The sequence below is a fragment of the Bipolaris zeicola genome (assembly GCF_000523435.1).
Source record: "Bipolaris zeicola 26-R-13 unplaced genomic scaffold scaffold_255, whole genome shotgun sequence".
Lineage (NCBI taxonomy): Eukaryota > Fungi > Ascomycota > Dothideomycetes > Pleosporales > Pleosporaceae > Bipolaris > Bipolaris zeicola.
Window position 1 is genome coordinate 1,246 of NW_006912304.1, and position 24,881 is coordinate 26,126.

At 51.9% G+C, this 24,881-nt stretch overlaps 9 protein-coding genes across 9 annotated transcripts; 5 read left to right on the forward strand and 4 right to left on the reverse strand.

Moving 5' to 3' along the window:
* Positions 1 to 3,418: 3,418 nt before the first annotated feature.
* On the forward strand, positions 3,419 to 5,122 carry COCCADRAFT_108425 (uncharacterized protein; the record flags this gene model as incomplete). The annotated part of the gene is made up of 1 exon (XM_007718785.1): positions 3,419 to 5,122. One exon carries the CDS (start codon positions 3,419 to 3,421, stop codon positions 5,120 to 5,122), a length of 1,704 nt encoding a protein of 567 aa, XP_007716975.1.
* Positions 5,123 to 7,935: 2,813 nt separating this feature from the next.
* Positions 7,936 to 11,065, reverse strand: COCCADRAFT_108413 (uncharacterized protein; the record flags this gene model as incomplete). The annotated part of the gene is made up of 3 exons (XM_007718786.1): positions 7,936 to 8,377; positions 8,429 to 10,796; positions 10,996 to 11,065. The coding sequence occupies 3 exons, from the start codon at positions 11,063 to 11,065 to the stop codon at positions 7,936 to 7,938; spliced, it is 2,880 nt and encodes a 959-aa protein (XP_007716976.1).
* Positions 11,066 to 11,661: 596 nt separating this feature from the next.
* Positions 11,662 to 16,605, forward strand: COCCADRAFT_30081 (uncharacterized protein; the record flags this gene model as incomplete). The annotated part of the gene is made up of 2 exons (XM_007718787.1): positions 11,662 to 15,450; positions 15,505 to 16,605. 2 exons carry the CDS (start codon positions 11,662 to 11,664, stop codon positions 16,603 to 16,605), a joined length of 4,890 nt encoding a protein of 1,629 aa, XP_007716977.1.
* Positions 16,606 to 16,960: 355 nt separating this feature from the next.
* COCCADRAFT_40807 (uncharacterized protein) lies at positions 16,961 to 17,715 on the reverse strand (the record flags this gene model as incomplete). The annotated part of the gene is made up of 2 exons (XM_007718788.1): positions 16,961 to 17,129; positions 17,171 to 17,715. The coding sequence occupies 2 exons, from the start codon at positions 17,713 to 17,715 to the stop codon at positions 16,961 to 16,963; spliced, it is 714 nt and encodes a 237-aa protein (XP_007716978.1).
* A 1,206-nt stretch (positions 17,716 to 18,921) lies between these two features.
* COCCADRAFT_30083 (uncharacterized protein) lies at positions 18,922 to 19,656 on the forward strand (the record flags this gene model as incomplete). Its single annotated transcript, XM_007718789.1, has 2 exons — positions 18,922 to 18,975; positions 19,270 to 19,656. 2 exons carry the CDS (start codon positions 18,922 to 18,924, stop codon positions 19,654 to 19,656), a joined length of 441 nt encoding a protein of 146 aa, XP_007716979.1.
* Positions 19,657 to 20,349: 693 nt separating this feature from the next.
* On the forward strand, positions 20,350 to 21,611 carry COCCADRAFT_108416 (uncharacterized protein; the record flags this gene model as incomplete). Its single annotated transcript, XM_007718790.1, has 2 exons — positions 20,350 to 21,228; positions 21,297 to 21,611. 2 exons carry the CDS (start codon positions 20,350 to 20,352, stop codon positions 21,609 to 21,611), a joined length of 1,194 nt encoding a protein of 397 aa, XP_007716980.1.
* Positions 21,612 to 21,710: 99 nt separating this feature from the next.
* On the reverse strand, positions 21,711 to 22,632 carry COCCADRAFT_8959 (uncharacterized protein; the record flags this gene model as incomplete). The annotated part of the gene is made up of 2 exons (XM_007718791.1): positions 21,711 to 22,256; positions 22,348 to 22,632. The coding sequence occupies 2 exons, from the start codon at positions 22,630 to 22,632 to the stop codon at positions 21,711 to 21,713; spliced, it is 831 nt and encodes a 276-aa protein (XP_007716981.1).
* A 714-nt stretch (positions 22,633 to 23,346) lies between these two features.
* Positions 23,347 to 23,547, forward strand: COCCADRAFT_68602 (uncharacterized protein; the record flags this gene model as incomplete). The annotated part of the gene is made up of 1 exon (XM_007718792.1): positions 23,347 to 23,547. A coding segment is annotated over one exon (201 nt), but the record flags the coding sequence as incomplete, so codon positions are not given.
* Positions 23,548 to 23,827: 280 nt separating this feature from the next.
* On the reverse strand, positions 23,828 to 24,805 carry COCCADRAFT_108430 (uncharacterized protein; the record flags this gene model as incomplete). The annotated part of the gene is made up of 2 exons (XM_007718793.1): positions 23,828 to 24,596; positions 24,654 to 24,805. The coding sequence occupies 2 exons, from the start codon at positions 24,803 to 24,805 to the stop codon at positions 23,828 to 23,830; spliced, it is 921 nt and encodes a 306-aa protein (XP_007716983.1).
* Positions 24,806 to 24,881: the final 76 nt, after the last annotated feature.

The following is a 24,881-nucleotide window of genomic DNA, read 5'->3' on the forward strand; positions in this document are numbered from 1 at the left end:
TCTTTACCCGCAAACCGCCAATCTCACCATCTCGCACATCGAAAACGGGTATATCAAGCGGAAAACTCCACTATCATCATCGCCTCCGAACACCCATTTAGCCTACAAAATCCCTAGACCGCAGCAGTGGGTCCCGAAGAATCAAGCCTTGCTGCATCTCACGCAGAGATTGCGCTAAAGATTTGCCCCCCAGGACGCCTCGTACCTGCACGCACCAAGGTGGAGATCAGCCCTACAAGTGACCCCGTTGTTACTAAAAACCTTGGCTCCGGCGAGAAAAGGCTAAGATAGATATATGGGGCGGGCGGCGGCAAAGCGGTGGGGCAATGTGTTCGCCATTTTCAGATGGGGGTCCTGACAAAATAAAGAAGGTTATGGGATTTTTCGCGGAATTCCTACTCCAGATGGTGGGGAAGGGGGTTGCAGATGGAGGTGAAACTGGCAGTGCAAGGTGTCAGTGTCAAGTTTGTTTGCGGAGACAATGGTGTGGGTAGGTAGTCGACATGGTGACAAAGAACAGTCAGTCATCCCTTTGGATGCTGCACAAGGGCCATTACGGCCACATGTTTCTTTCCAAATATTGTCTAGAATTTGTTTCTGTATATGAATTTGTCCGCGTTTGATACTGATTGATGATAGGTAATCTCGGATGTCTCTGGAAGGAAATACTGGCAGTGAGCAGGTGACTGTTGTTCGGTGGGATAGCACAATGTAAGTCTCGGATTCCGAAAGCAGGCGGTGACAATGCACCGAAGGTGTGCAAGTAGGCTGGGCAATTATGCCGTGGGGTAAAGGACAATCTAGTATGTAATAACTCCGATGGGTGCATACGTATCCAGACCATGCACATGGGCTTGTGGAAGGCCATGTTATGGTGGCATCATATCATCCATGTGCTCAACGAAATAAGGCTGGAGGGCGGGCAAAAAGCCGATTGGGCGTGGTGAAGGGCAGGCATGTGGGCGACACAACGTGTTCAGTGAGACGAGTCGAGGGAATGACCATGACCCGGGGCGGCGGGACATGCAGCGAATGCCGGGGGGTAGGAAGCAGTCACGAGGCATGTCGAGCCAAGAGATGTGAATAATGGACAAGGTGTTTTTGGAGCTTGGATGAAGGAAAAGAAAGAAAGGAGTATGGCACGGACGCAGTCGGATACGGGGGGGGGGAATGGGGGGACGCGTAAGTAGCGAGTATTGGAAGCCGTGGGGAAGTCCGCAAAGGCTATTGGGCCGTCTGGGGGTAATTGCACACAGTCTCAAACGGGCATCGTGAAGACGAGTGTTGTCGGGGGGTGGATGGGTGGGATGCTTATTGCTTGGTAACCAGAGGCTCTGTGCTTTCCGCGAACCCCAATGTCGCGCGTGATGCTGGACACGGGGCGCGTGCGAGTCCAGACGGCGGGTTGCACACAATATGCCGAGACGATTGCGAGCTCCTGCCATGTTCGAGGTGTATTTTCCGGCCCAGTCCCGCTGTTGGCATGGCCGGGGCCAGGGGAGGGAGGATGCGGTGAAGCAGAGGGGGGAGCACTGTCGAGCAGGAGTGTTGCATGTTGCTTCTTCATCCTGTAGCCGCCCTCAACACATGTAGGTACTATTAGCATGCACATGCGTATGGAGACAAGTGGAAGGGAGGAGTAGATGGGTGTATAGACTATCCCAAGATGTGGCATGGTGTTGCAAGAGGTGGATCCCCGCGGCGGGCCAGTATCAGTGTCGGGTGGCAGCGTGGGGAATGGATCACCATCGCAGCTTATCTGGAGGGCGGGTAAGCATAAGCAAGCTTGCTCACAGTGCAGGTATTTTGTTTTCGCTTTCTTTCTCGAAGCCGCCAAAAGTGGGATTTGGGGCTTCGAAGGATGGGAAGGATGGGCGCTTGCAAGGCCCCCCTGAAATGGGCCCGTCTCGGCTTGTACCGACTAAGTAGTCCCGGTGGCAATTGACGTCGTAGCGCCAGAGAATTGAAGTCGTCTAGAGCAGCGGCGACAAGGCCGGAGGGGCGGTGTCGCCGCCGCTCTCTTTGCCGATCTAATAATAATAATGGGGAGGGTGAGGAGCATGCAGGCCAGGTGCAGCACGACTGGAGCACTGGCGGGGATGATGTGCTGCCCAGCGATACCGCATGAGGCTCAGCTGCAGGGCGCACAGCGCAGATCCCTTTGGTGGCCGTTTTTCGCATTTTGGGCCATGGCATTGCAAATGCACACACACACACACAAGTCGGTGAACGAGTCGCGCTGCCATTTGTCTGCCCTATCTCTCAACGCAATCCCTAGCTGCGTCGGATGCTCTCTGGTGCTTCCGCTTTGAGACGCCCTCCCGTCCCAGCTGCAGCCCATCGACAAGGCCATGCTACTTACTATGCTGAGCCCAGGGCAGGGCGGCCAGAGCTGTCGCTGTCGCAGTGTCGTCGGCGCCCATGGCATTGTGCTGCACGCCATGGCAACGCCAAGCGCGGCCTGGCAATGTGATGCGGTCAACAAGAGCAACAACACCATGTATGGCTGCTGCAGCCACGGGCATGAGTGATGAGTGCAGTACACTACCTACCTAGTCCTATTGTTGCTATCCTCGTCTAACCAGCCATGGGCGCGAGGCGAGCAAACTCACACCCTCCCCCACGCCATGCCACGCCACGCCACGCCCCACGCCAATAACCTCCGTCCTCTAGCTGTATCCCTATCACCACTTCTCAACTAAACACCTCGACATACACACTAGAGAGCGGCAAGCCACAGCCTTCTGTCAGTCGCATCGCATCACTCGACCCACGCCCCGCGTCATTGCACATTCTGCTTCTGATCGCACAAAATCGCCAGCAAGCATCAGCACTACCCTAGCTCACCGGCCCAATTGTGGCTCCTTTTCACGCTCTTCACACCGCGGAGGCGGCAGCTGTAAAAGTCTGAAACTTTTATCCAGTCTAAAAATTGGGGCTCCGTTCCAAGAGACGCGTCAAAGGCCACAAGAAAAAAAAGCCTAATCGTCCGGTACCAGCCCGCCAAACTGTTCCTGCGCACCGGTCACCTACCCCCTTGCACGTACCCATCCCAGCTCGCCACCCACCGCCCACCGCCCACCGACACAACACAATCCAAGCCGCAGCACCCGTCCCCCCGTCTCCCCACCCCCCCTTCCTTTGGCGACTGCCCACGTTTCCCGAAGCACAGGCTATCAGCCTTCGTTTCCCGACTCAGAATCCACCATGTCTAGACCCTCTGAAAAAATAGGGGCTCCTACATACGCTATGGCGACTTTTTTTTTCCTGGCACCATGCTTACGAGACATGTACACTCGAGCCCACAAAAAAAGACTGAGCATTCTCTTTATAAGCCATTGACCCTCAGCCTTTGTTCGTTGCACATCCGTATCTTTTCTTCGTACCTTTTACCTACGTTACTCTTGCACACATAGCCATGCCTCCCCAAGTCCCAAGGAACCTCCTGCGAGCAGCCCGCGCTCGGGCTGTCTTCCAGTCCACCAGGCCCTGCCACCGCGCCTCTCCCATCAGATTCCAGTCCACCGAGGCTGTTCGGCAAACCCCCTCAGAGGGCAAGCCCATCTACAACGCCCCACCCAGGGAGTTTACTCACCGCAAAGAGGAGAAGATCCCTTCCTCCGCCTCGACACAAGCTCGTCGCGCGGTAGCATCCCCTCTTAAGCTCAACACCCAGAACCTTGCACAGCTCCAGAATGTCTCCATTCCCACCTACAACCGACAAGGTGTCAAGCAGGGAATCGTCCACGTTGGTGTTGGCGGTTTCCACCGCGCCCATCTTGCTGCTTACGTCGACACGCTCCTCGAGCAATTCAACGTACAGGACTGGTCCATCTGCGGTGTTGACCTTCAGCCATTCGCCGCTCCCATGCGCGATGCCCTGAAGCCCCAGGACAACCTCTACACCATTATTGAGCGCGCCGCCGAGGGCAGCAGTGCCCGTGTTTGCGGTGCCATTACCGACTACATGTTTGCTCCCGATAACGCCGAGGCTGTTGTCGCCAAGATGGCCCACCCCGACACTCACATTGTTTCCATGACCGTCACCGAGAGCGGCTACTACATGAACGAGAACACCCACGAGCTCCAGACCGACCACCCCGACGTCGCCGCCGACTTGGCTGGTGGACAGCCACCCCACACCGTCTTTGGTTACCTCTACGCCGCCATGGCCCGCCGCCACGCTGCTGGCCTCCGACCTTTCACTGTTCTTTCTTGCGATAACATGCAGAAGAACGGTGACATCAGCCGTGACATGCTTGTCTCCTTTGCTCGTCACTTCAACCCCGAGGTTGCCGAGTGGATCGCCAGCAACGGCGCTTTCCCCAACTCCATGGTCGACCGCATCACTCCCCGCACCAATGAGGAGGACAAGGTCAGCCTTGCCCAGCAGTTCGGTGTTGAGGATGCCTGGCCAGTCGTCACCGAGCCCTTCCACCAGTGGGTGCTCGAGGACAAGTTTGTTGACGGCCGCCCTCCCTTTGAGAAGGCCGGTGTCCAGATTGTCCCCGATGTCCACAAGGTCGAGGAGTACGAGATGATCAAGCTCCGTCTCCTCAACGGATCCCACTCTGCCATGGGCTACGCCGGTCAGCTCGCTGGCTTCAACTACATCCACGAGGTCATTGGCCACCCCGTGTACCGCCAGTTCATCATCAACATGATGCAGCAGGAGGTTAAGCCTCTCCTCCCCCAGATCCCCGGTGTCAGCGTCGACGACTACTGCAACACCCTCCTCGGTCGTTTCTCCAACCCCACCCTCAAGGACGAGCTTCCCCGTATCTGCCTCGGTGGCAGCGGCAAGATCCCTCAATTCATCATGCCCAGCATTGCTGAGCAGATCATTGCCGGTGGTCCCCTCCGCCGCCTCACCCTTGTAGCTGCCGCCTGGTTCCGCTACAACAACGGTGTCGATGATGCCGGCAAGGCCTTCAAGGTCGACGACCCCATGGTCGAGGAGCTTCAGGCCCACGCTGCACAGGGCCCCATGGCTCAGCTCAACATCAAGAGCTTGTTCGGTGACGATCTCCGCAACGACAAGCGCTTCGTTTCCGAGCTCCAGACTGCTCTCGAGGGTCTCGAGAAGCACGGCGCCATGGCCATGATTGAGAAGTATGCTTAAGTGCAAATGATTTTACAAGGAAAGAAAGAGATACCCATTATCGTCACGACACTTTTTTATTCTTTTTTACTTAGAATCCAAGGATCACCAATGGGATTGGGAATGGGAAAGGGAAACGGCGGTACTACTTGCAAGGAGTCCATACACAACATGCGAAGAGCGGTGTGTTGTGTTTTTTCGTTATCAACATCACTTTTGGGGCGTTTGTTCGTTTTTCTCGTGGAAACCAAAAAAGAAAGTTAGAGCGTTTTTTTTCTGTCTGGCATTGCATCTACTTTATCATCTAGCAAGCGATCTTGTTTTTCTCGAGCCTTTCTTCTTCCAAGCACATCAGACATAGAAGACTTTTAATTCAAGCAGATGCAACTTTTTACTTTGACCTTCAATTGAAATGTGATGAATTTCTTTTTAACGTTCTTGCAGGATGTAAAAAATGAGTTGTGACGTAATCAGGAATTACCTATAGGATGTCAGTCATAGAAATACTGTAGTTAAAGACTTTGGCCAACGCAAAGTAAGCAAAGTGGAACTTCGAATACGTCATCCTTACTCAGATAGCTACCATGCATACACACACTTGTCTTCTCGCCACAGCACGATGAATCCAAGCTTTATCACAGAATGTCGTTTTCGCAACTCACATCTCTCTCCTGTCTCATCACATTCCACAATCTTACTCCTACAGCCAAGGACACCCTATCAATAACATTTGCATCACCCATCACCACTATCCAAATCTTGCACACCAAAGTCACAATCATATCCAGACAGCATCCAACACAAAATTTTGCATCCCAAATTTTCATTATTCGCAATATCTTCATAAAGACAAGCGTACGAACAGTCAAAGCGCTCCTCAATCACCCCTACTTTACAAACAGTTTCCATCATCATCTGTATCCCTAACCTCCATCCTTCCCCTACTTTCTCATCTCCTCTTTCCCACTTCACAAACACACTCTCAATATACCCTGTTCATTCCACTGTCAGCAACATTCTCACCTCATCTCCTTTTTCCCTTCAAACCACACAAGCACAGTCCACTTACCAAAAAAAACTGCTATTGGCACGGCGATGAAATCTGCCTCCACCCACCCGTCGTACAAGTGTACAAGATGCCACCAAAGCAAAGTGGCGATCCTCGATTTCCATCTCCACAGATAGCCTGGCGCTTGGTGAGGGCGGCACCAGTGAGGTCGGCGGTTGGGGCTGCGAGGACGAATGTGGCGCTGAGGCCGAGGGAGATTAATGTGAGGAATTGCATTGTCCGGTTATTTCTTCTTGGTATGTGATATGTGGTGGTGGTAGTGGTGGTGGTGGTGTTTGAATTTGTTGTACAACGAGAAGAGGGAGACTGATGGATACGTGGAAGGGGCATGAAGTATGTATACACGAACAAGGTATCCACAACAACGACTAAGGTACTCGTACACAAAAAGCCCACGCTTCTTTCGAGAATCGCTAGTTTCCGTAATTGCAAAGCGCGTGGTGGGTCCAAAGGTCCGAATAACAAGAGCTACAAGCAGCTTGGCTCATTATGAGGGAAAATGGACAGGGGGGGTCCGCTATCGCAGTACACAGTAAACCAAGTCCATTCAGTTGTTTCAATCTTGTCTAATAAACATATATACAAATCATTCGAACATCTACTCTTGCTTACTGTTCTACATACTATACGCTTACCCCTACCCTACACCCAAACTTTCACCACAACGATCTACGCGAAAACAAGCCAAGAAAAAAACAAGTGACGCAATCCAAGAAAAGCCAACAAGATAACGCAAAAAACCTAACTTTTTAGTAAATTACATTGTACCGCTGAGTAAATCCAGACTCGTATCTACATGACTACTTGTATGCGCCCCCCCCCCGAAGCTATCCCTCAGCCCTCAGCCCCAAGCACCGCCCCTAAAAGCGCTGATCTATACTTTCCCCTTTCCCTTCCATCCTCTCAAAACTCCCTCACAACAACGTCAACCTACTCCCCAACAAACTTCATCACTCTCCATCCCACAACCACACTCCACATCATACACTATTTTACCAAAAAGAAAAGGAAAGTAAAACTGCCTCTACAATCCGCACAGCCGCACCTATTAGCACCACAGACCCACAATAGGCTGACGTGAGATTTATACCCCCAAAAAAGCAAATCTTCGGATGGGTATCTTGCTATAACTGCCGCATGTAGCATAAAGTAGGGCGGAGGATAGTTAGAAAGGAGGGGGGGGGGGGGGGGGTTGACTAAAATCTTACGAAAGGCTGTACTAGGGAATCTGGAATGAAGATTTACCCTGGATAAAGTAAAAGCAATTTTACTGCATATGTAAGTAGTAAGGAAATGGGCTAATGAGGAAGAAAGAAACAAAGAAGAAATTAGGGGTTTGTCCGGTTTTACATATGTCTTGGTAATAGTTTGGTACTTGGATGGAAATTTTACATGGGTTACCTCTTTTTTCGAACTGGAGGCGATGATGGTGAACCTTTTATTACCAATAACAAGAGGAAGATGGCCTATTATTATTCACTTCCTACTCCATCGGACTTTTTAATTCTATTTTTCGAAGACAGAAATAGTATGACAAGTCTTCTGCAAACACACCATCATCACGCTGAGCTGTTTCACGCTTATATAGTCGAATTATGTGCCTATGTCTTTGCTTAATTTTGCTAAACGAAGCGTCGGGGAGAAATTTAAACTCCGAACCACTTAGTATTCTAAAACCCTGGTATCATTAACCCATGTCCCCTTTTGTTACGTCGATTACTTCATTTATCTCCAATATCCAAGTCTACTTCATCACTAAACACACCTAACTCAGATATGCTGCCAATGCCTGCTTCGAAGTATCATCAAGTCGCTCCTGCACAATCTTGACAATGCGGCCTCCGTGACGCGCATCTGCGTCCTTGAGATACTGACTGACCCACTGCTTGACATCGGCAATCTCAGGAAATGGGTCACGAGGTGCCTTTTTGCACGTGTTGAGTTGTGTGAAGCCAACACCAAAACCAAGCTCATCGACGTCAGCGTCCGGGATAATATCGTCCGCGGCTGTGGGGACGGGTGGATTGACCAAGAGCTCAATCAACCGCTGAGTCGTAAGTGTCCAACCCTTGGGGTATCGATCGACAAACGCTTGCGAATCACCAAGCGTCTTGGTAAAAGATACCACGGCAGTTTTGCGGTCAGTGGGGCGTGCAAGTTTCTGAGTATCGGGCAGGATGACCGTCAAGTAGATGGGTTTGAAAACACTATTGTAAAGTTAGCGACCGTATCAATATCTTAACAAGCGCACGACTTACTCATGCTGAATCTGGTCAGTGACACTGATGAAGAAATCAGTGCCAAGTCCCTTGTCCAGTCGGGCCGAGACAAAGTGGTAAAAGGCAATGAAGCGCTGCTGGAAGTTCTCCGTCTTCATGTTGGACAACCTCGTCAGCATCAGCTGGAGAATAGTGACAAAGTATGGCTGGAGAGCATCGGCTGGGATATTGGCCACAACCGACTCGATGAGCTCAAACGAATAAGTCTCGTGTGCCTTGCTGGTAACAAGCTTTTGGAAGATACCCAGAATGGGTTCCAGGTGCTTGTTGGCGACAATGTGCTGGGAATCACGAGACACCATGGCGCTGAGGAGACGGGCCAATGCAGGTACGTTACCACGCTGCTCCCAGACCGCACCCTGGATGATGATTGCAAACAGGCTTCTGTAGTATTCGCTGAGCTCGCCAGAGGGGTTCGCTTCGAGCAATGCAGAGAATATTTGGAAAATGTAGGGAGAGAACTCCTCGACATTAGCCTGCAGACAAGCCGCAAACGGCTCATACAGCTTCTCCTCGAAGAACTGAGGGTGCTTGGGCGCACCAAATCGGACGAGCGCGCCTATTCCCTCAAATAGGTAGTACTGGAAGCGGGGATTGCTGGGGTTGTGCCTGATGACTTTGACAATATTGATGAAGTTCTGGAGAACTGTTTCACAGATTGGCAAAACGCCATCGCGCACGAAAATGAGCACACGCATGACACACTTCATCAGGAACTCATTTTCTTGAATCTTTTCAGGGGCAGAGTTCTTGGTGATGAGCTTGAACAAGTGCGCCAGGAGATCCTTGGACGACGCCACCACGTCGGCCTTGGGGATGATGGGCTGTCGGTTGGCGTCGGTCATGAACAGAGCACGTTCTACAGCAATAGCTGCGTATGTGTGGATGACATAGTTTTCGTCGCCTAGTTGGTTGACAAGCAGCGGGAAGGCAGCACGCCACAGGTCGGGTGACAGCTGACTGCGGAAGACGTAGAGGAACTTGATGGCGTCGACTTTGAGGATTGGTGAGGCACCTTGCGCTTGCAGATCAGCGGCAATGTGGGCTTGGAAGAACTCGAGAATGTTGACATTTTCGTTGACGCTCATTACGCCCTGACCAGCGGTCGCGGTACCCTTTGCAGCAATAGCAGTGAAGAGGTAGACTGCAGTGTCCTTGGACTTCCAGTTGTTGGCAGTGTCCTTGGCATAGTCCTGGAGGTAGGCATCGATATAGGTCTTGGAGGTGCTCGTGACAAGTCCTTCAAAACGAGCCATGAGTTGGCGCAAGAAGTTGGTCGCAGCGCGTCTGCGGGTATCGTTGTCTGAACCCTCAAGATCTCTCCTGATGAACTCAATCGGCTCGTCCTCGAAGAGTTCGATATCAGATTCGCGCAATGTCAGATTGGGCAGAATGACCTTTTCAATCACCTGGACCAAGACATCCTGGTTGTTAAAGGCGGTGGCGTGTTGTGTCGAGGCGACTGCGGTGAGGAACTGGAGCGCCTTGCTAACCAGAATATCGTACTTTGTCTCTAGCCCAACGGACATTAAGAAGCTCCAGGTGCTCTCGATGAACTGACCCAGATGCGGGCCGAAAACATCTTCGTACTTTTGGATGTAGAGCATGAGGGCTTCGAAAATGCCGGCGCGTACATACTCCTGCGGTCCCGACTCAGTGTCGTCGTCTGTGTGTAGGGAGGGGTTGTCGTAGGTGAGGTACTTGTGGAGAAGTCCTGAGATGACGGTGATGTGGTCTTCAAAGACGGGAGGCAGGTCCTGGCATGAAAGATCATAGAACAGCTTGATCAAGAGATCGAGCGTGGTAAAGGCATTCTTCAGTGTCTCGGGGTTGCCCTGCGAGTTTGTGATGAGGGCGTCGGTGTTTTCGAGCAGCTGGAGGAAGGGTTGGCCGAACTTGGACAGGACGTGGTTGATCTCGGTGAAGAGATCGTCGGAGCGGAAAAGGGGCCGCCATCGCTTGAAGATGGAATGTGCGACTTGGAGTACGCCGTTGTTGACGACGGTGTTGTCGGGGGTGAGGCGCGAAATCAGATCATCGACCAAGGTGTCCCATCTCTGCCAGAAGTCGCTGTCTGCAATGGCGCTGATGGCCTCACCAAGCTGGGCCTGCAGACTTGCTGGCACTGAGACCATGAGACCTATCAGCTCTCTCTTGATTGCGACGACCTCATCCTCGGGCAGCTTGTAGTTGCCGTCTTCATCGACCCAATTCCGCTTTATGAAGTTCTTGAAGTAGAGCGCGGCGGCTAACCGTGTGGTCTGCGGGTTGGCGTCCGAGGCGACAATCTGGAGGAGGGTGAGGGAGAAACCGGGCTTGGTTTGTTCCTGGGCAATGGCTGCTTCGGCTGCGAAAAGTGAGTATGGTGGGAGGCGATGGAGGGGTGCGGTGAGAGGAAGTGATGCAGCCACACACGGCGCAGTCGTGCGGATACACTTATTCTGTATCATCTACATAGTGCGGACAGTTGAACCAATGCGCATTGCTTTGGCTGTCTACATGCTGCACTATGGTAAGGATTGAGATAAACAAAAGACGGTACTTACCCTGCTTGTTCTGGCGGGGGTCCAGACTGGCCTGGAGAAGTTGTGAGAGAGTAGCCATGTCTGTGGCCATAGTGAAGAGAGCGGAACACGGGAGTAGCAAGACACAGGGGGGCGACGAACGGGCGAAGGCGAGGCAAAGGGCGACGAGGAGAAAAAAACACCACGACAAGTGTTTGGCCGTTGGTTGCTGTTTGGGGCCGGCCACCCACTTTACTGCGCTAGTGGGCGGGAGCTTTGGCGCGCGGAAGAGACAGGGATTAGGTACCCCAGACGATGATTTTCAGCCTGCCATAGTCTGCTCTGCCATGCCATGACAAGACGCCCTCCCTTCCTCTCTCCTCCGCTCCTCACGCCCCTACGACCCTCTCACACCGCCGCCGCCCCTTGGCCGAGCCCTCTCTCCAACCCCGCCTCTTCGTTCACTGCCACCCCGCCCCCCCGCTGCCCTCGCTCGCCCGCAACAGCAGATGGGCACCGCCAGCCCCGCCGCCTCGCCTACCAGCCCGGATGATAGCCTCGATGAGTTTGCGCCACTGTCATAGCCCTCTCCTCTGCCTCTGTCCTTTGCTGCAATAGTCGCCTGCCGTCCCGCCAGCCCAGGGACCGCATTCACCACCGTCCCTCTCTCCCACGACGAGCCGAGCCCCTCTCGCGACACCGAGACGCATGTCTCCGCCGTTGGACCATGCCGCCCCAGACCGCCGCTCCTCCACCCAGGCCCTCTTCACGGCCTTTCGCTCCCTCACTGGCGGCCGTCTCAAGAGCCCTACCCCGCCGCCCTCCGTCTCGTCGGCTACGAGCACACCTGCGCGCACTCCCTCGCTCGGCACCATCCGTTCCCACTCGCTCTCTAGCCCGCATCCAGCCGACAGTACCCTTCAGCGCATCAGCCAGGTCGCCGGCCAACGCGCTGTGAGACCCGTAACGGGTGGGCCTCCAGAACTCGATGACCTTGTTGGCCAGCTCGACCGGAGCCACCCGTTTGCGGACAGGGCCGCGGTTGTGGAAAAGATATGCGCCATCCTCCATGAGTACCCTGTGCAGAACGTCCTGGCCTTGTGGTCCGTGGCCAGTGACCTGCTCCTTCCCGAGCAGCCAGACGATGTCGCTGAAGTGGGCTACAAGCTCCTCAAGGCCTGCGCCTCACTCGCCAACTTGACCAGCATTGAGCGCACCGTCTTCTTCGACGCGGCCTGTTTGCGTAAGAACGATCGCTTTTTCGACAAAAGACTTGAGGTTGTCACCACCCTCACGCACGATGGTCGCGATGTGGAGTCTTGCGAGGCGGGCATAGTCTCTTTTGTCTTGACCTCGCTAGACACTTGTTTCCTAGCCAGCAAAGACGCCTTGAACGCCCAGAGGAGCAAATCAAATGGAAAGAAAGCGGCTGCGAACCCACCGCAAGAGGTCGCCAACATGTTCCGCGCATTCCAATTTGCCATTGACATTTGCAAATTCAACGCCAAGGTCTTCACCGACGACGACCTGGATCTTTTGATCAGAAGAACTGTCGCCATTTGCAAAGCCACGTTTTACAGGCCTGACGTCGAGTGTGGAATCAAGCTCTTTGACACGATCATCACCTACGTCCATGTGCCCACGAAGTCACTCCATCCTTGCTTACAAGTTCTGAGCGAAATTCACAAGAGGATCCCTGGGTTTCAAGACCAGGCGTGGAATACTTTAAGCAACCTTTTCAAGTCCCATGTTGGCCAGGCTGCGATATCTGTCTTGTTGCATATGCTCTTGGATGGCCCCACGCAGGACAACTTACAGGATGCTGACAAAAAAAGGCTCGACAGCATGTATACAGGCACTACCCTAGTCCTGCGTCTTCTTCTTTTGGAAAATGGCCGCAATGAACTGCCCAAGGTGCCGATGTCATTACTATTCCCTGCGCTGAAAGCATCCATCCAAAGGCCCAATACCGATCAGGAACAAATCATCATCAGCTTGATAGACACCGTTCTCGATCAAGACGGTATGAGAGACTTACTCCTGGCCGAGAGCGACTTGGGAGACTTGCTCGAGGTAATCTGTGTATGTGCTGAGCGTGATGATGACCGCCTTCGCGCCAAAGATGCCAAGACATCAGATACCCTCAGTATCGAAAAGAAAGCCTCCTTTGACAGACAAATATCTCTCCCCGATGATAACAGATCGAGCAATGGACGTCCTATGGCCCGGCATCGGTTTGCCTCGTACTCGCCGCCTATTGGCGGAATGGAGCACGACGACGATAGAGGACCACACGATCAACGTACGGCATCACAGCACGAGTTTTCGCGACGAGATGCTGCAGACGGCATTTTCAAAGTATTGGCTAAGCTAGACCATCTCAGCGACGCGTTTGATTTTGTCCAGCGGGAAGCGGCCATGAATGTCTTTTTGCGTCTTGCACATCGTGTGAGCGACGCAACAGCGGAACGAACCATCCGCTACTTTGCAGACGAACGCTATCTCAACCCCTCAAACGAAGATTGGTTGCATCTTTGCCAATGCCTTATTACAGGCATCTTCAGCGACTCTACCCGGCCACGCTCACTTCGTACCTTGGTGATACAGGTGCTGCGGGAAACTTACAGTACCGTAGAGTTGTTGTGTGAGGGTGATGCCGTGTTTCAATGCCAAGACCTTTTGCTCAACCGACTTGAGCCCGAAGACGACATTGAGGTTTTGCAGGAACTTGTAGACTTTGCCCTGTACGTTGCCGATCAAGCGTCTTTTGATCGTTTCTCCCATGTGGTCCGTCTCTTGAAGAAACGTCTGGATCGCCCGCAGCCCGCACAACCAGTTCCGTCCGCACCGTGGCAGCCCCATCCATTTTCCACAAAAGATGACGGATGTTCCCCATGCAATGTAATCACTACTGTCTATGTACGGCTGTTTACTCGTAGCGTTATTCATTCAGCGCAGAAGACCCGCCTTCTCTACGAACTGTTGCGGGAAATTGCTGGGAGCGATAAATACGCGCATGATGCGCGTCTAACAGCTCTCAAGCTATTGTTCCGTTTGCGTGCAGACGCTCGCTTTGCTCTCATAGTCAACTCTTCATCCGAAGGCCAGAGGATTGCTGCCGAGTTATGCCGCACAGAGGAAACAGCTGTCACTGAACGGATCGATGAAACTACGCCGGGGGACCACGCTCGACCGGAAGACCACCCCTCCTGGAGGGAGAATCGGAAAACCTCTGGAACTAGTCCACGTTCTTCTCTCAATCGCCACTCTGGGCGCCAGGTTGCCGCTGCAGGTCGCGTATCAAGGCCGATACCACCTCTATGGATGTATCCTGGTCCGAGGGGCCTTCCCGAAGAACCATCGCACGAATCCAGTCGAGTTGTCTTCTCACACATAGATGCCTCAGAGTATCCTCTTAGCGACAATATCTTGGACATGGAAATCACATTGTGGCTCGAATTGATCATCTCCCTGCTCCAAAGACCGCCTGATTGGGAGATATACTCTTATGTTCTTACACATCTTGGCCCTCAACTCTCTAACCAAGCATTAGTCCGCAGTTGCGTTGTCCAACTTCGAATGCTACGAAATGTTCTTTGTGAACAAGTACGAAACGCAAGCTTCCACGAACCACCACCCCACACTCTTCTCAAAAAGGCCGACGTAGCGGTTTGCCTGTTTCACGCTTTGACGGTTCTCATCAGTTACCACGAGTACTTTGAAAAGAGCGAGGAAGATGATCTGGTCAAAGCATTTCTGCAGGGCATCGTACAGTGGGACAGAACATCAAAATGGTGTATCCACGCGCTCTCTGTATGCTGTTTTGAAATTCCACTCTCGGTCAGCAAATCTCTCGACAGCATCGTTCAGAAGATGTCGCAAATCATCACGAAGCCAGCTACAGCGATACACATCCTGGAGTTCTTGGTATCCATGGCTCGCCTTCCGGAGCTCTTCAAGAACTTTCGTGAAGACGAGTTCAAGCTTGTCTTTGGAGTGTGCTTCCGCTATTTGCAACACATCCGCGATCAACAGGGCCGCACGAATGGAAACCCAACCCAAAACGGCCATCGGGCTCTGAGACACAGCGGTACATCAAGGGACTTTGCAACAACATCAGACTTTGGCGCAACGAAACCAAGAAGCGTTGAGGATGATCTTCCTCAATACCTGAATTCGCTCGCCTATCATGTCATTACGTTCTGGTTCATGGCCTTGAAGATGGAAGATCGGCCGAAACAAATACCGTGGATCACCAAGAACTTGTACTTTACAGACAGCTCTGGCCGTCCAGTCATGGAAGAACAAGGGCAGGTCATTGTAGATATCATGAACATGGTAGCATACACAGACCGCGATGAGACGACACGCGAAGAATTCTCTGCCAAACCTGGAGATGGCGAGATTTGGAAAAAGACTTGGATTGTGGGCAACAGCATAGTGACAATAGAGACTGCTGCCAGGACTGGCACGTCTCTCGTAACAACGCGCCGACCAGTAAGTAACCCCTCACCATCGAACAGATCAGAGCAGTCTGCTAAATGTCCTTAGTGCGGGACTAGATACATCAAAGTCCGACCACTGCTTACGTCACCCCCACGGCATCAAGTACCCATCACAATTGGTCTTGCTTCCGAAGCATTTTATTCCGACTCCTATGTTGGCATTCTACCAGAAGACATCTTTCAATCTTTCTACGCACCTCTCGACCTCACTAATCCGCCAATTCCTCTACCCGACGATGAGCCAACACGCCGTGCTATTGCTTCTTTTGACAGAATCGCAACGGTTGACAACTACAAAGTAGGAGTCATCTACATTGGCGAAGGGCAAACAAACGAGAGGGAGATTTTCATGAATGATATCGGATCGCCAGCATACACATCATTCCTCAGTGACCTAGGCACCCTCTGCCGCTTGAAGGGCGCCAAATTCAACACTGGAGGTCTCGACACACGCGAAGACATGGACGGCGAGTTCACGTACTGTTGGCGTGATCGCTGTATGGAACTCGTTTTCCACATCCCAACAATGATGCCTACGAACCGCGACGATGAAATGACTTATCCTAACAAGAAGCGCCATATCGGCAACGACTTCGTCAACATCATCTTTAACGACTCCGGCCTACCCTACAACTTTGATACCTTTCCCTCGCAGTTCAATTACGTACATATTGTCATTTCCCCAGAGTCGCGAGCCAGCTTTGTAGACCGCCGGCTGGATGCAGACCCAGAGGGCAGAAATCGGTACTACAAAGTACAGGCTATTTCAAAACCTGGCTTCCCCGACATATCCCCTGCTGTTGAGACCAAAATTCTTTGTGGCAAATACCTTGCAGACTACTGCCGTCTGATTGCAATCAACGCAGTGGTCTTCTCTAGCGTATGGTTCATCCGCGAAGGAGGCGAATCAAGCTCGTCCTGGCGCAACAGATTGCGCGAGATCAAACGTCTCCGAGAACGATATGGTGCAAGCAATGCTCCACCAAGCTACCCACCACCAATATCACCACCTGCAGGTCAAGGCCTCTCGAGCCCACCGTCGAGAGAACAGAATCTCGTTTCGCCGTTTCAGCGGCTTAGCATCGCGACTCATGTTACTGATGGCACCAGCCGCAGCTCCATTAGCAGCTCTTCACACGAGGTCTGATGTTGCGCACCAAAAGTTGTTTGTTGTTTGGTGTTCAATCGGCATTGAAAAAAATATACCCAGGGTTTTGATTACCATACACACAAAAGTTTTGTTTGATTTTTTTCTCTGCAAGTGGGGGATAAGGGGAGGAACTTCCTGTTGATGCATTTGCATGGCGTTGGCGGAAGTGCAAACTGCTAAGTGAAGAAGTATTCATTGCTAGGGTTGGAATCTACGACGGAAAAAAGGAGGCGATGTAGGAAAGTGGACGAAGCTTTTTTCTTGTATCTTTATTTGTATTGTACTTGGGGTTAGACGTCATCCCTGGCGCACTTCTCGGCTCAATTTACAACGTTATCATTACAACAACACCTTACCTGTTCCTCCGTCGAATCTGAGGCTGAACGTCAGTGACTGGACCACCTGTTATCTTATACCCATTTCTCAGCTTGTAGAACTTAGCAATCTGCTCACGATCGATGTCCTGCATTGTGGGTGGGAAGTTGCAGCTCATAATCGGCTTAGGGTCTTTCGTTGGGCCTCTGGCGGGAGACCGTTGCCCGCATCCCCAGTAATGGCGAACTCATGGCGCAAACCGAGTATATGCCCTATTTCGTGCTGGAAGATGTTCTTCAAGATGGGCACGGCGTCCGCATCGAAGGCGCGCGAGAAGACAATGACGTCCTGGTCGACTTCATGCGGGAAGAAAGCGCGCGCCAGCGTGTTGCGGCCCGGTCCCACGGTAGGATTGGGCTTGTACACGAGGTAAAAGTGTGCGGTATCCTGATTGTTCGTCTTGGAGATGGAGACGCCGGGCTCGAGCTCGTTCCATGTATCAGCGGCTTCCTGGAAGGCTTTAGCTGCGATTCGCGCTTGCTCGGGAGACGTGAAGGTGTCTTCTTGCACAAAGTATTGGAGGACTCTTCCCTTGGTGGTACGGATATCCCAGCGGGGAACAATGGCGTCGTAGCCGACGACGATGGAGTCGGGCTCGTCTGGGTTGTTATCGCTGGTGGTGCCGGCTCGGTTGGAGATCGGGACAGGGCCTAAAGAAGGATCTGTCTCCTCCTGCGTATCGCAGGGATACTTGGTGAGTTCTGAGACGGGGATGACTTTATTATCCGCCATCGGAGTGACACTAGGGTTGGTTCGACCGGAGGTTAGTGCTGTGATTGCACGTTTGTTGATATCACCACACCAGGAATCAAATTCAAATGCTTCGGCCAGTTTGGCAAGTAAGAAAGGATGTTTAGGTTGGGGACTGATCGATGACTATTGCCTTGGATTCTCTTCATCTTATATGATTTCTCAAATCTATAATGCTTAAGTCCAGGCCCTTGAAGACTTGCGGTTCGATCCTCGATTCTGCTTTAGCTTGCTGCAAGACACTGTATATAGTCAGCTTTCCAGTCTCTCAGCCTTTCAGCTTCTCAGCCACTCTACAAGGTCATTCGAGAATGACAAGGCTTTGGAGACGCCATGAAACTCAAGATACGAGATCGGCGAGGGTCTACTCTTGATGTGTGTGGGATGTCGTTGTGTCGGAGCTACCAAAGGGGAATTTCAGTTTGTCAAAGTTGATGCAAACTGTTGCATCATGCGTATATCACCTGCATGGCGTCGCTTAAGTTTGAAGTTTATGAGTACAGTGGTGATCGGTGACGCTGTGTGGTTCCGAACGTGATTGGTTTGTGTCGTTTAGAGCGACAGGCCAACGAACCGTCCCGCTTGCTACTTTGGATGATGATTAATGCACCCATTAATCTGACCAGTCTAGCTGCACCAGATGTCCATTGGTCTAGCTGAGCCGGCTGGGGAAGCGGGTACTTGGAGTAGTCGGAGCAGCCATATCAATGGGCATTTAGTCCAGTCAGCTTGTTAGATCAGTCATACCTATCATATCTGGTAGCTTAGCTGGATTATTTGTTCAATGGGCATCGAGAGCTGACATATCAGCTAGCTGAGCTAGATTATACTAACCAGAACCACATATCTCATAGGCTGGTCTTGTACAGAAACATAGTGCCCAGTTCGGCAGTATTTGGATGACTCTAAAAGATATACAGGATGAGATATAACGATGTCACGTTGAATGCCGATGTGATCGTTGGTATTTAATGGCCAGAGCTACTGAAGGATGCACAAGAGGTCCTCTGCCTGCTCAACGTCAACCCTCATATCAACATTTCTGCTGTACTTGGGGACCGCGGCGCCGCAGCAACAGCAAAGACACTCTTCGCGCTCGAAGCTCTAAGAGGGGAAGATAACGATGTGGACGCCTTCCAAGGTCAGATCGAAGATCCTATGCAACTCGCCATACAAGCCCATCCAATCATGGCGACCCTGTTGGCGGATGGGACTGAGAAGACTTCTCAGTTTTTCGACATTGTAAGAGCTAGCATGGTCCTACCACATGTGCAGGCGCTCAAGGCCTACAATAACACCCATGAATCATATTATTTACACCCAGGCATGGCTGAGACGGTGGTAATGTAGGTCCAGATATTTAGGTCCATCTCCAAGGCTGTAAACCGCATCGGTTCCGCAGTCTTGGTCTAGAGTCACTGCGTCAAGAGGCTTGAAGATAATCACATTCGTTGGGAAACTTTCTATACGGGCACGCAGTAAGCCATCATCTATGCCTCGTAATATGTCGGTGCTGCCAATGATGACCTTGAGAAGTCATGCAAGGAGTTGCAGGCACTTTTCCAAAAGATCAAGCATGACCGTAACGCCTGCAAGTTAAAGAGCAAGCCAATTGACGAGCTGCTTGCGGCCAAGCGAAAGGAACTCAAAGACTACATCTTTCGACTGGCTGCTGATACTGCCGCCGTCATGTTTGTGGGTGCGGCTGCAGCCCTGACTGTTGGAAGTGGCTCAGCTATTGCCTTCAAGAACACGACCAGGGTTGACGGCTTGGTGCTTAGAAACACGTTCAAGACGTTCTACAGCAAGATGGATTGGGACAAGTTCATGACAGCATTGTCAGCCTCAGCACTTTGCGTGATTCGCTCACCACGGTCGTCAACTTGTTCGACACGATCCTGGCCACTTTCTCAGATACGCTAAACTATGGACAGGATCTGCAAAGGCATCTCAGGTAGTCTCAGAGGCGCCTCGAGGACTCTCAAACCGACCAGCTAACTCGCGTGGCGGCTGTAGAGAAGCGTAGAGAAACGAAGGTTGCTGCCATGGAGCGGTATATTAAGGAAGTGGACTTTGAGGAAGTTATCAAGAGTTGGGGTACCGTAGACGTTGGGCGTGATATACGAAATGACATATCCTGTGCGCAGGGATATTCGTTGCCTGCTGACTCTGAGTCGAAGTAGGAGCTCAAAAGACAGCTATGTGAACAAAAACTTCGAAGATTTTCTCCGGGTTTACAAGTTTGCTGGTATAAACTCATATGTGGTGTACAATTTTATCTCTTCGTGGTTGTGCAATTTAAATCGAGATTGCTGATGTGGAATTCGACCTGTGTTCATCCATGCCTGTAGCTTCATAGAGCATTATTAAGCTCTAGAGATACAACTACTAGTGAAGATTTTAGAATAACTTCTTTACATAGTAAATGTGGAGAAAATTGTTAGCGTTCAGTAATTCAAGGTTTGGTTTTCGCGGGTTTAAATTCTAACCTTTGCCTTTGAGGGGAATCATTTCCCGTCAGATCCCCACTACGCTAGCTGTCCCTACATCACCCGAAATGTTGAAATGACGAAATCACCTCCAAAGTTTGAGCTCCTCTGACTCTTCACCAACAACATGAGCGCACCAAATTTGCCGTTTCTGTGGCCAACGCTATTCAGGCCAATAAAATCGGCACGCACACATGCCTCTAGAGTAAAAGGAAACGCGCCTCATACGCGACAAGCACGGCGGCATCTGACTACAACGCCATGTCAATTGGAACAACCCAGCACACAGAGATATGGGAAAGCCTATGAGCATGCTGCTTCAGGGCAGCAAAAGCCCGCGACACGCGAGACCCAAGAGAAGGGATCAGCAACCGCTGGAAAGCCTTCCCAAGACCAAGTTCCTAGCAAAGAAGAAGTAGAAGGCAATGCGCCAGCAGCAACATCCAGCCCACCAACCCCCAACAAACCCAGCGCCTCTGAAGAAAAACCCATAATAACGCCTCCGCCTGAGCCCCTCAAGACCAACGACACCAAACCCGTCGACAGCGTCCTCCACATCCCCACGGCCGCCGAAGAAGAATCCCACAAACCACCCCACCTCAAAACACCCCCCTACGTCCACCACTTCGACACCTACGGCCTGGTGCGCAAACTCTCCCAATCCTCCTACACCCCAGACCAATCCATCACCATCATGAAAGCTGTGCGACAAACCCTCCTCTCCAATATGGCGCTCGCCCGCGAAGGCCTTGTCAGCAAATCCAACGTCGAAAACGAGACCTATCTCTTCCGCGCCGCGTGCAGCGAGCTGAAGACTGAAATCGGGAATGCACGTAAAGGAGAGATGGAGCGCATGCGCCAGGAGAGAGGGCAATTGCAGCATGAAGTTGATATTCTGGGGCAGAGACTGAGCCAGGAAACCGGGGGGTTGAAGGATGAGCTCAAGGGACTTTTTGATGATAGGAAGATGGCAGTGAGGATGGAGCAGAGGGCGATGGAGACGAAGGTATGTTTTGCTTCCATCCCATATTTTGTTTTGGGAGGATACAGAACATGTGGCTAACGTAGCTTTAGATCCAAGAACTCAACTACAAAATTACAGTCGCGCTCAATTCAGATGCGCGCTCAGAAGTCGAGGCGCTACGCTGGGTGCTTACGAGGCGCGCGGCGATTACAGTGGGAGTATCGGCGTTTATGTTGTTTGTGGCGCTGCGGTATACGAGTTATGTGCAGCATCAGAAGCAAGAGGAGAAGAAGAGGAAGCAGAGTGCGCCGCCGCCGCATCGGCCGAGTCCGATGGAGGAGTTGGGGAGCGAGCCTGTGAGTCCGACGGCGAGGGATGCGTTGGGGGGAGAGCTGTTGGCCACGGAGGGGGTGTCGCTTGGATAAGTAGTGAGATTCAAGTAGTAATCATTGGACATTTTTTGATTGCAAGAATTGTTCTTTGCCTTGAATCTCCAACAGGTCTAACAAATCAGAAGAGAAAACCTATAGCTTATGCTTCTTCTCCCCCGACGCCAACTTCCTAAACTCCTCCTGCGGCACACCCTTCAAAAACCTCTTCAACCCACCCATCACTTCCTCAACTCCCTGCCTATCCAGTGCATCCCGCATCGGCTTCTGAATCAACGCCTTAATCTGCACCAGACTCTCCCTATTCAAGTGATCCCCCAGCCTCTCCTCCACCTCTTCCAGCACCTGTCCCAAAAACCTGTCACTGTATCCTTCATCCTTCACATTCCCCGCATCGAACGTCTTATTCACAAAGCCTGTGGCTAGCAACTCTTCGTTGGTGATGCGCTTACTCATTATCAAGGCTTCATTCGCTTTTGCGAGACCGAGGCGCCGCACGAAGCCGATGGAGGCATTACCTTCTGTGACAAGGCCGAGAGAGGAGAAGGGAGTGAGGATGAAGGAGTGTGGGGCGCTGTAGATGAAGTCCGAGAAGCTGATTAGAGCGGCGGACAGGCCGACGGCGGGGCCGTTGAGGGCGGTGATGAGGATTTTGGGGTGGGTGTAGAAGGCGTGGGTTATCTGTTTGTGATTTGTTCAATTAGCTTTGCCATAGCTTTTTCTTTAGGATTTTTTTCTGGATAAGGATGTTTGGAGAAAGGTCGAGACGTACAAAGAGGTTATTCGCGACGAAGCTCCGGAGATACATTTGTTGCTCGTCTAGTGCTGAAGCGTCTTTTTGCGCGCCAAAAGCTACGTCTGCGCCTGCGCTGAAGAAGCGGCCTTTGCCGGTTAGGATGGTGATGCAGATGTCGTCGCGGGCTGCGACCTCATTCATGGCACTGGCGAGCTGGTAGTATTCTTTTGCGCCCAGGGCGTTGAGCTTTTTGGGAGCATTGAGCGTGATGGTTGCGGTTTTACCGCGGTATTCGATCTGGATGGCACTTTCCGAGGCCATTGTGACTTTTGGGCGTGGTCTGCGAAGGGACAGAGATAGTGGGTTCCGGAGACAGAAGTGTATGGGTGTGAGATGCTTTGATAGTGCGGAGAGGTTGTGCTGCTCGCGTGGAGAATGGGGATGGGAGGTATGGATTGAGCCGAGGTTTAGAATGCGGAGAGGGATTGGATCATCCGGGTAGGAAATTATGTGTTATTCTATTTGAAGAGAGGGGAGAATGCATGTCGGACTTCAGAATTTTCGCTTTCCGTGCTAGACGCGGTGTAGACATGGTAAGATACGAAGAAGTATCGTGGACGAAGCTTGTGTCTATCTATCGCACGCATGTGAAGCTCTATTGCTAGCTTACCCCAAGTTCCAAGTGGTGGGGACAATGTAGGGCTGAAGATTAGATCGAGCCCTTGTGATTTCTCCATTGCGAGAGATATCACCGAACCATCGCCGAGCAGAGATCTGAGATTCTTTGGACTCCATCATCACTCCACCCCAAGCCGCCCGGTTAGCTTCGCCAGACGCCTCGCAAAGCCACGCTCCTTGTCGTAACACCGCAAATATGGCAGGTCCAAATCTCGAGGTCTTCAAGGTACGCCTTTCTTACGCAATGATCATGTGCGCCGCATCCAGACTCGCCTTCGTTACCATGCCATTCACTCCGCACCACCTCCCGCCGCCCCAATTGGACCCGGATCTATTGAACTGACTCGGTACCTCTAGTTTGGAATGTATATTCTCTTCCCAATCAGTATAATGTACTACTTCGGTACCAATCTTGACGGCAAATTCACGGTTCCTGATTTTTGGCCGAAGCCGGGCCAGACGCACAAGATTCCGTATGACCGCGATGAGATAGCAAAGGAACTGGAGAGGATAAAGGCGAGGAATCTGGAAAACAAGCGCAGGAGAGAGGAGAGGGAGAGGCTGAGGGAAATGGGCGGCCAGACTAGGGAAGAATGAGCGGAATATACCAGAGGGCGATGCTTGCGCACATGGAATGCGTCATGACATGCAGACCGTAGGATGAGAAAAGAAAAAGGAACAGAGTCGCAACAATATTGCAGATCCGGGAGACTATGAAGCATCAGAGCACAAGGAATGGCATGGATGGCGTTGGGATATCATGATGCGCTTGAGGAGATATGTACATTATCGTACAATACTGTATCATACACAATTCTAGGTGGAGACGAGGAGCATATCACACGCTCACCTTTCCTCTCAACTCTTCCCACATTTCTTCTGCTATGCTGCCCTTGGTCCAGTTCATGTATACACCCTGCACACCCTGTACCTCCTGCAACTCGTCCAAGAAATTACTCAGCTCTTTTGCTGCGCCCTCGTCATCCAGTGCGACCTTGGTATCCTCATTAGGGTCGTATATGATCTCACTCTCCTCGATTTCAAGACCAACGTCCTTGGTCAATTTTTCGGCGGTCTTGTTCGTCATGGCTGGCTCAGTGTACAAGACCACTCGGCCTTCGGCATCCTCGTCTACATCCAATACGCCCGCTTCCAGCGCCGGCTCCAGCACCTCATCTACGGTCACGCCATCTTTCTTCCGAAGTATTATTCGTCCTTTCTTTTCAAACATAAAGGCAACTGTGGAGACGGTGCCGCCCGCTTCCTTGACTAGTAAGCGGAGGTCAGCCAATGCACGCAGCTTGTTGTCGGTCTGGCATTCTATAATAGTCGCAATGGATGGCGGGAGAATGGCTTCGAGAACAAGGGATTCGAGCGCAGTGCCGGTGGCAGAGAGACCCTGTCCACGTGCAATGGCAGCCTCAATGGAAGCCTTTGGTACAGCCGACTTCTTTGCAGTAGCTATGGCAAGAGCGAGGCGGGGGTTCATATCAGGGTTTGGCCCAGCGAGTTTGACGGCATTGGTGATGTCGCGGGTCATTAGCGACCGCTGTTTCGATTTACCAGCATCATTCTTCGCCTTGTCGTGTTTAATCGTAGCCCATTTCCTGTCTTCGAGTCAGAACGAATCCCAATTATTGTGCATGCATCAAGGGCGACCGTACGAGTGGCCTGATAGTAAGGCGGGACTTGTGCTCAAACACCGCACCTGGTCCACTATGCGCACCCTGTACTGCAACACATAACAGCAGGGGCAATTAGCCACATTACTGCTGAGGACTGCAGTTCTTACTGCGCGGCGCAATGGAGCTGACATGTAGGGCAACTGACTCTGGGGAACATGGAGCGTCTATCCGAAAAGTTGGAGATCATCGTCCCTGCCAAGACGGAGG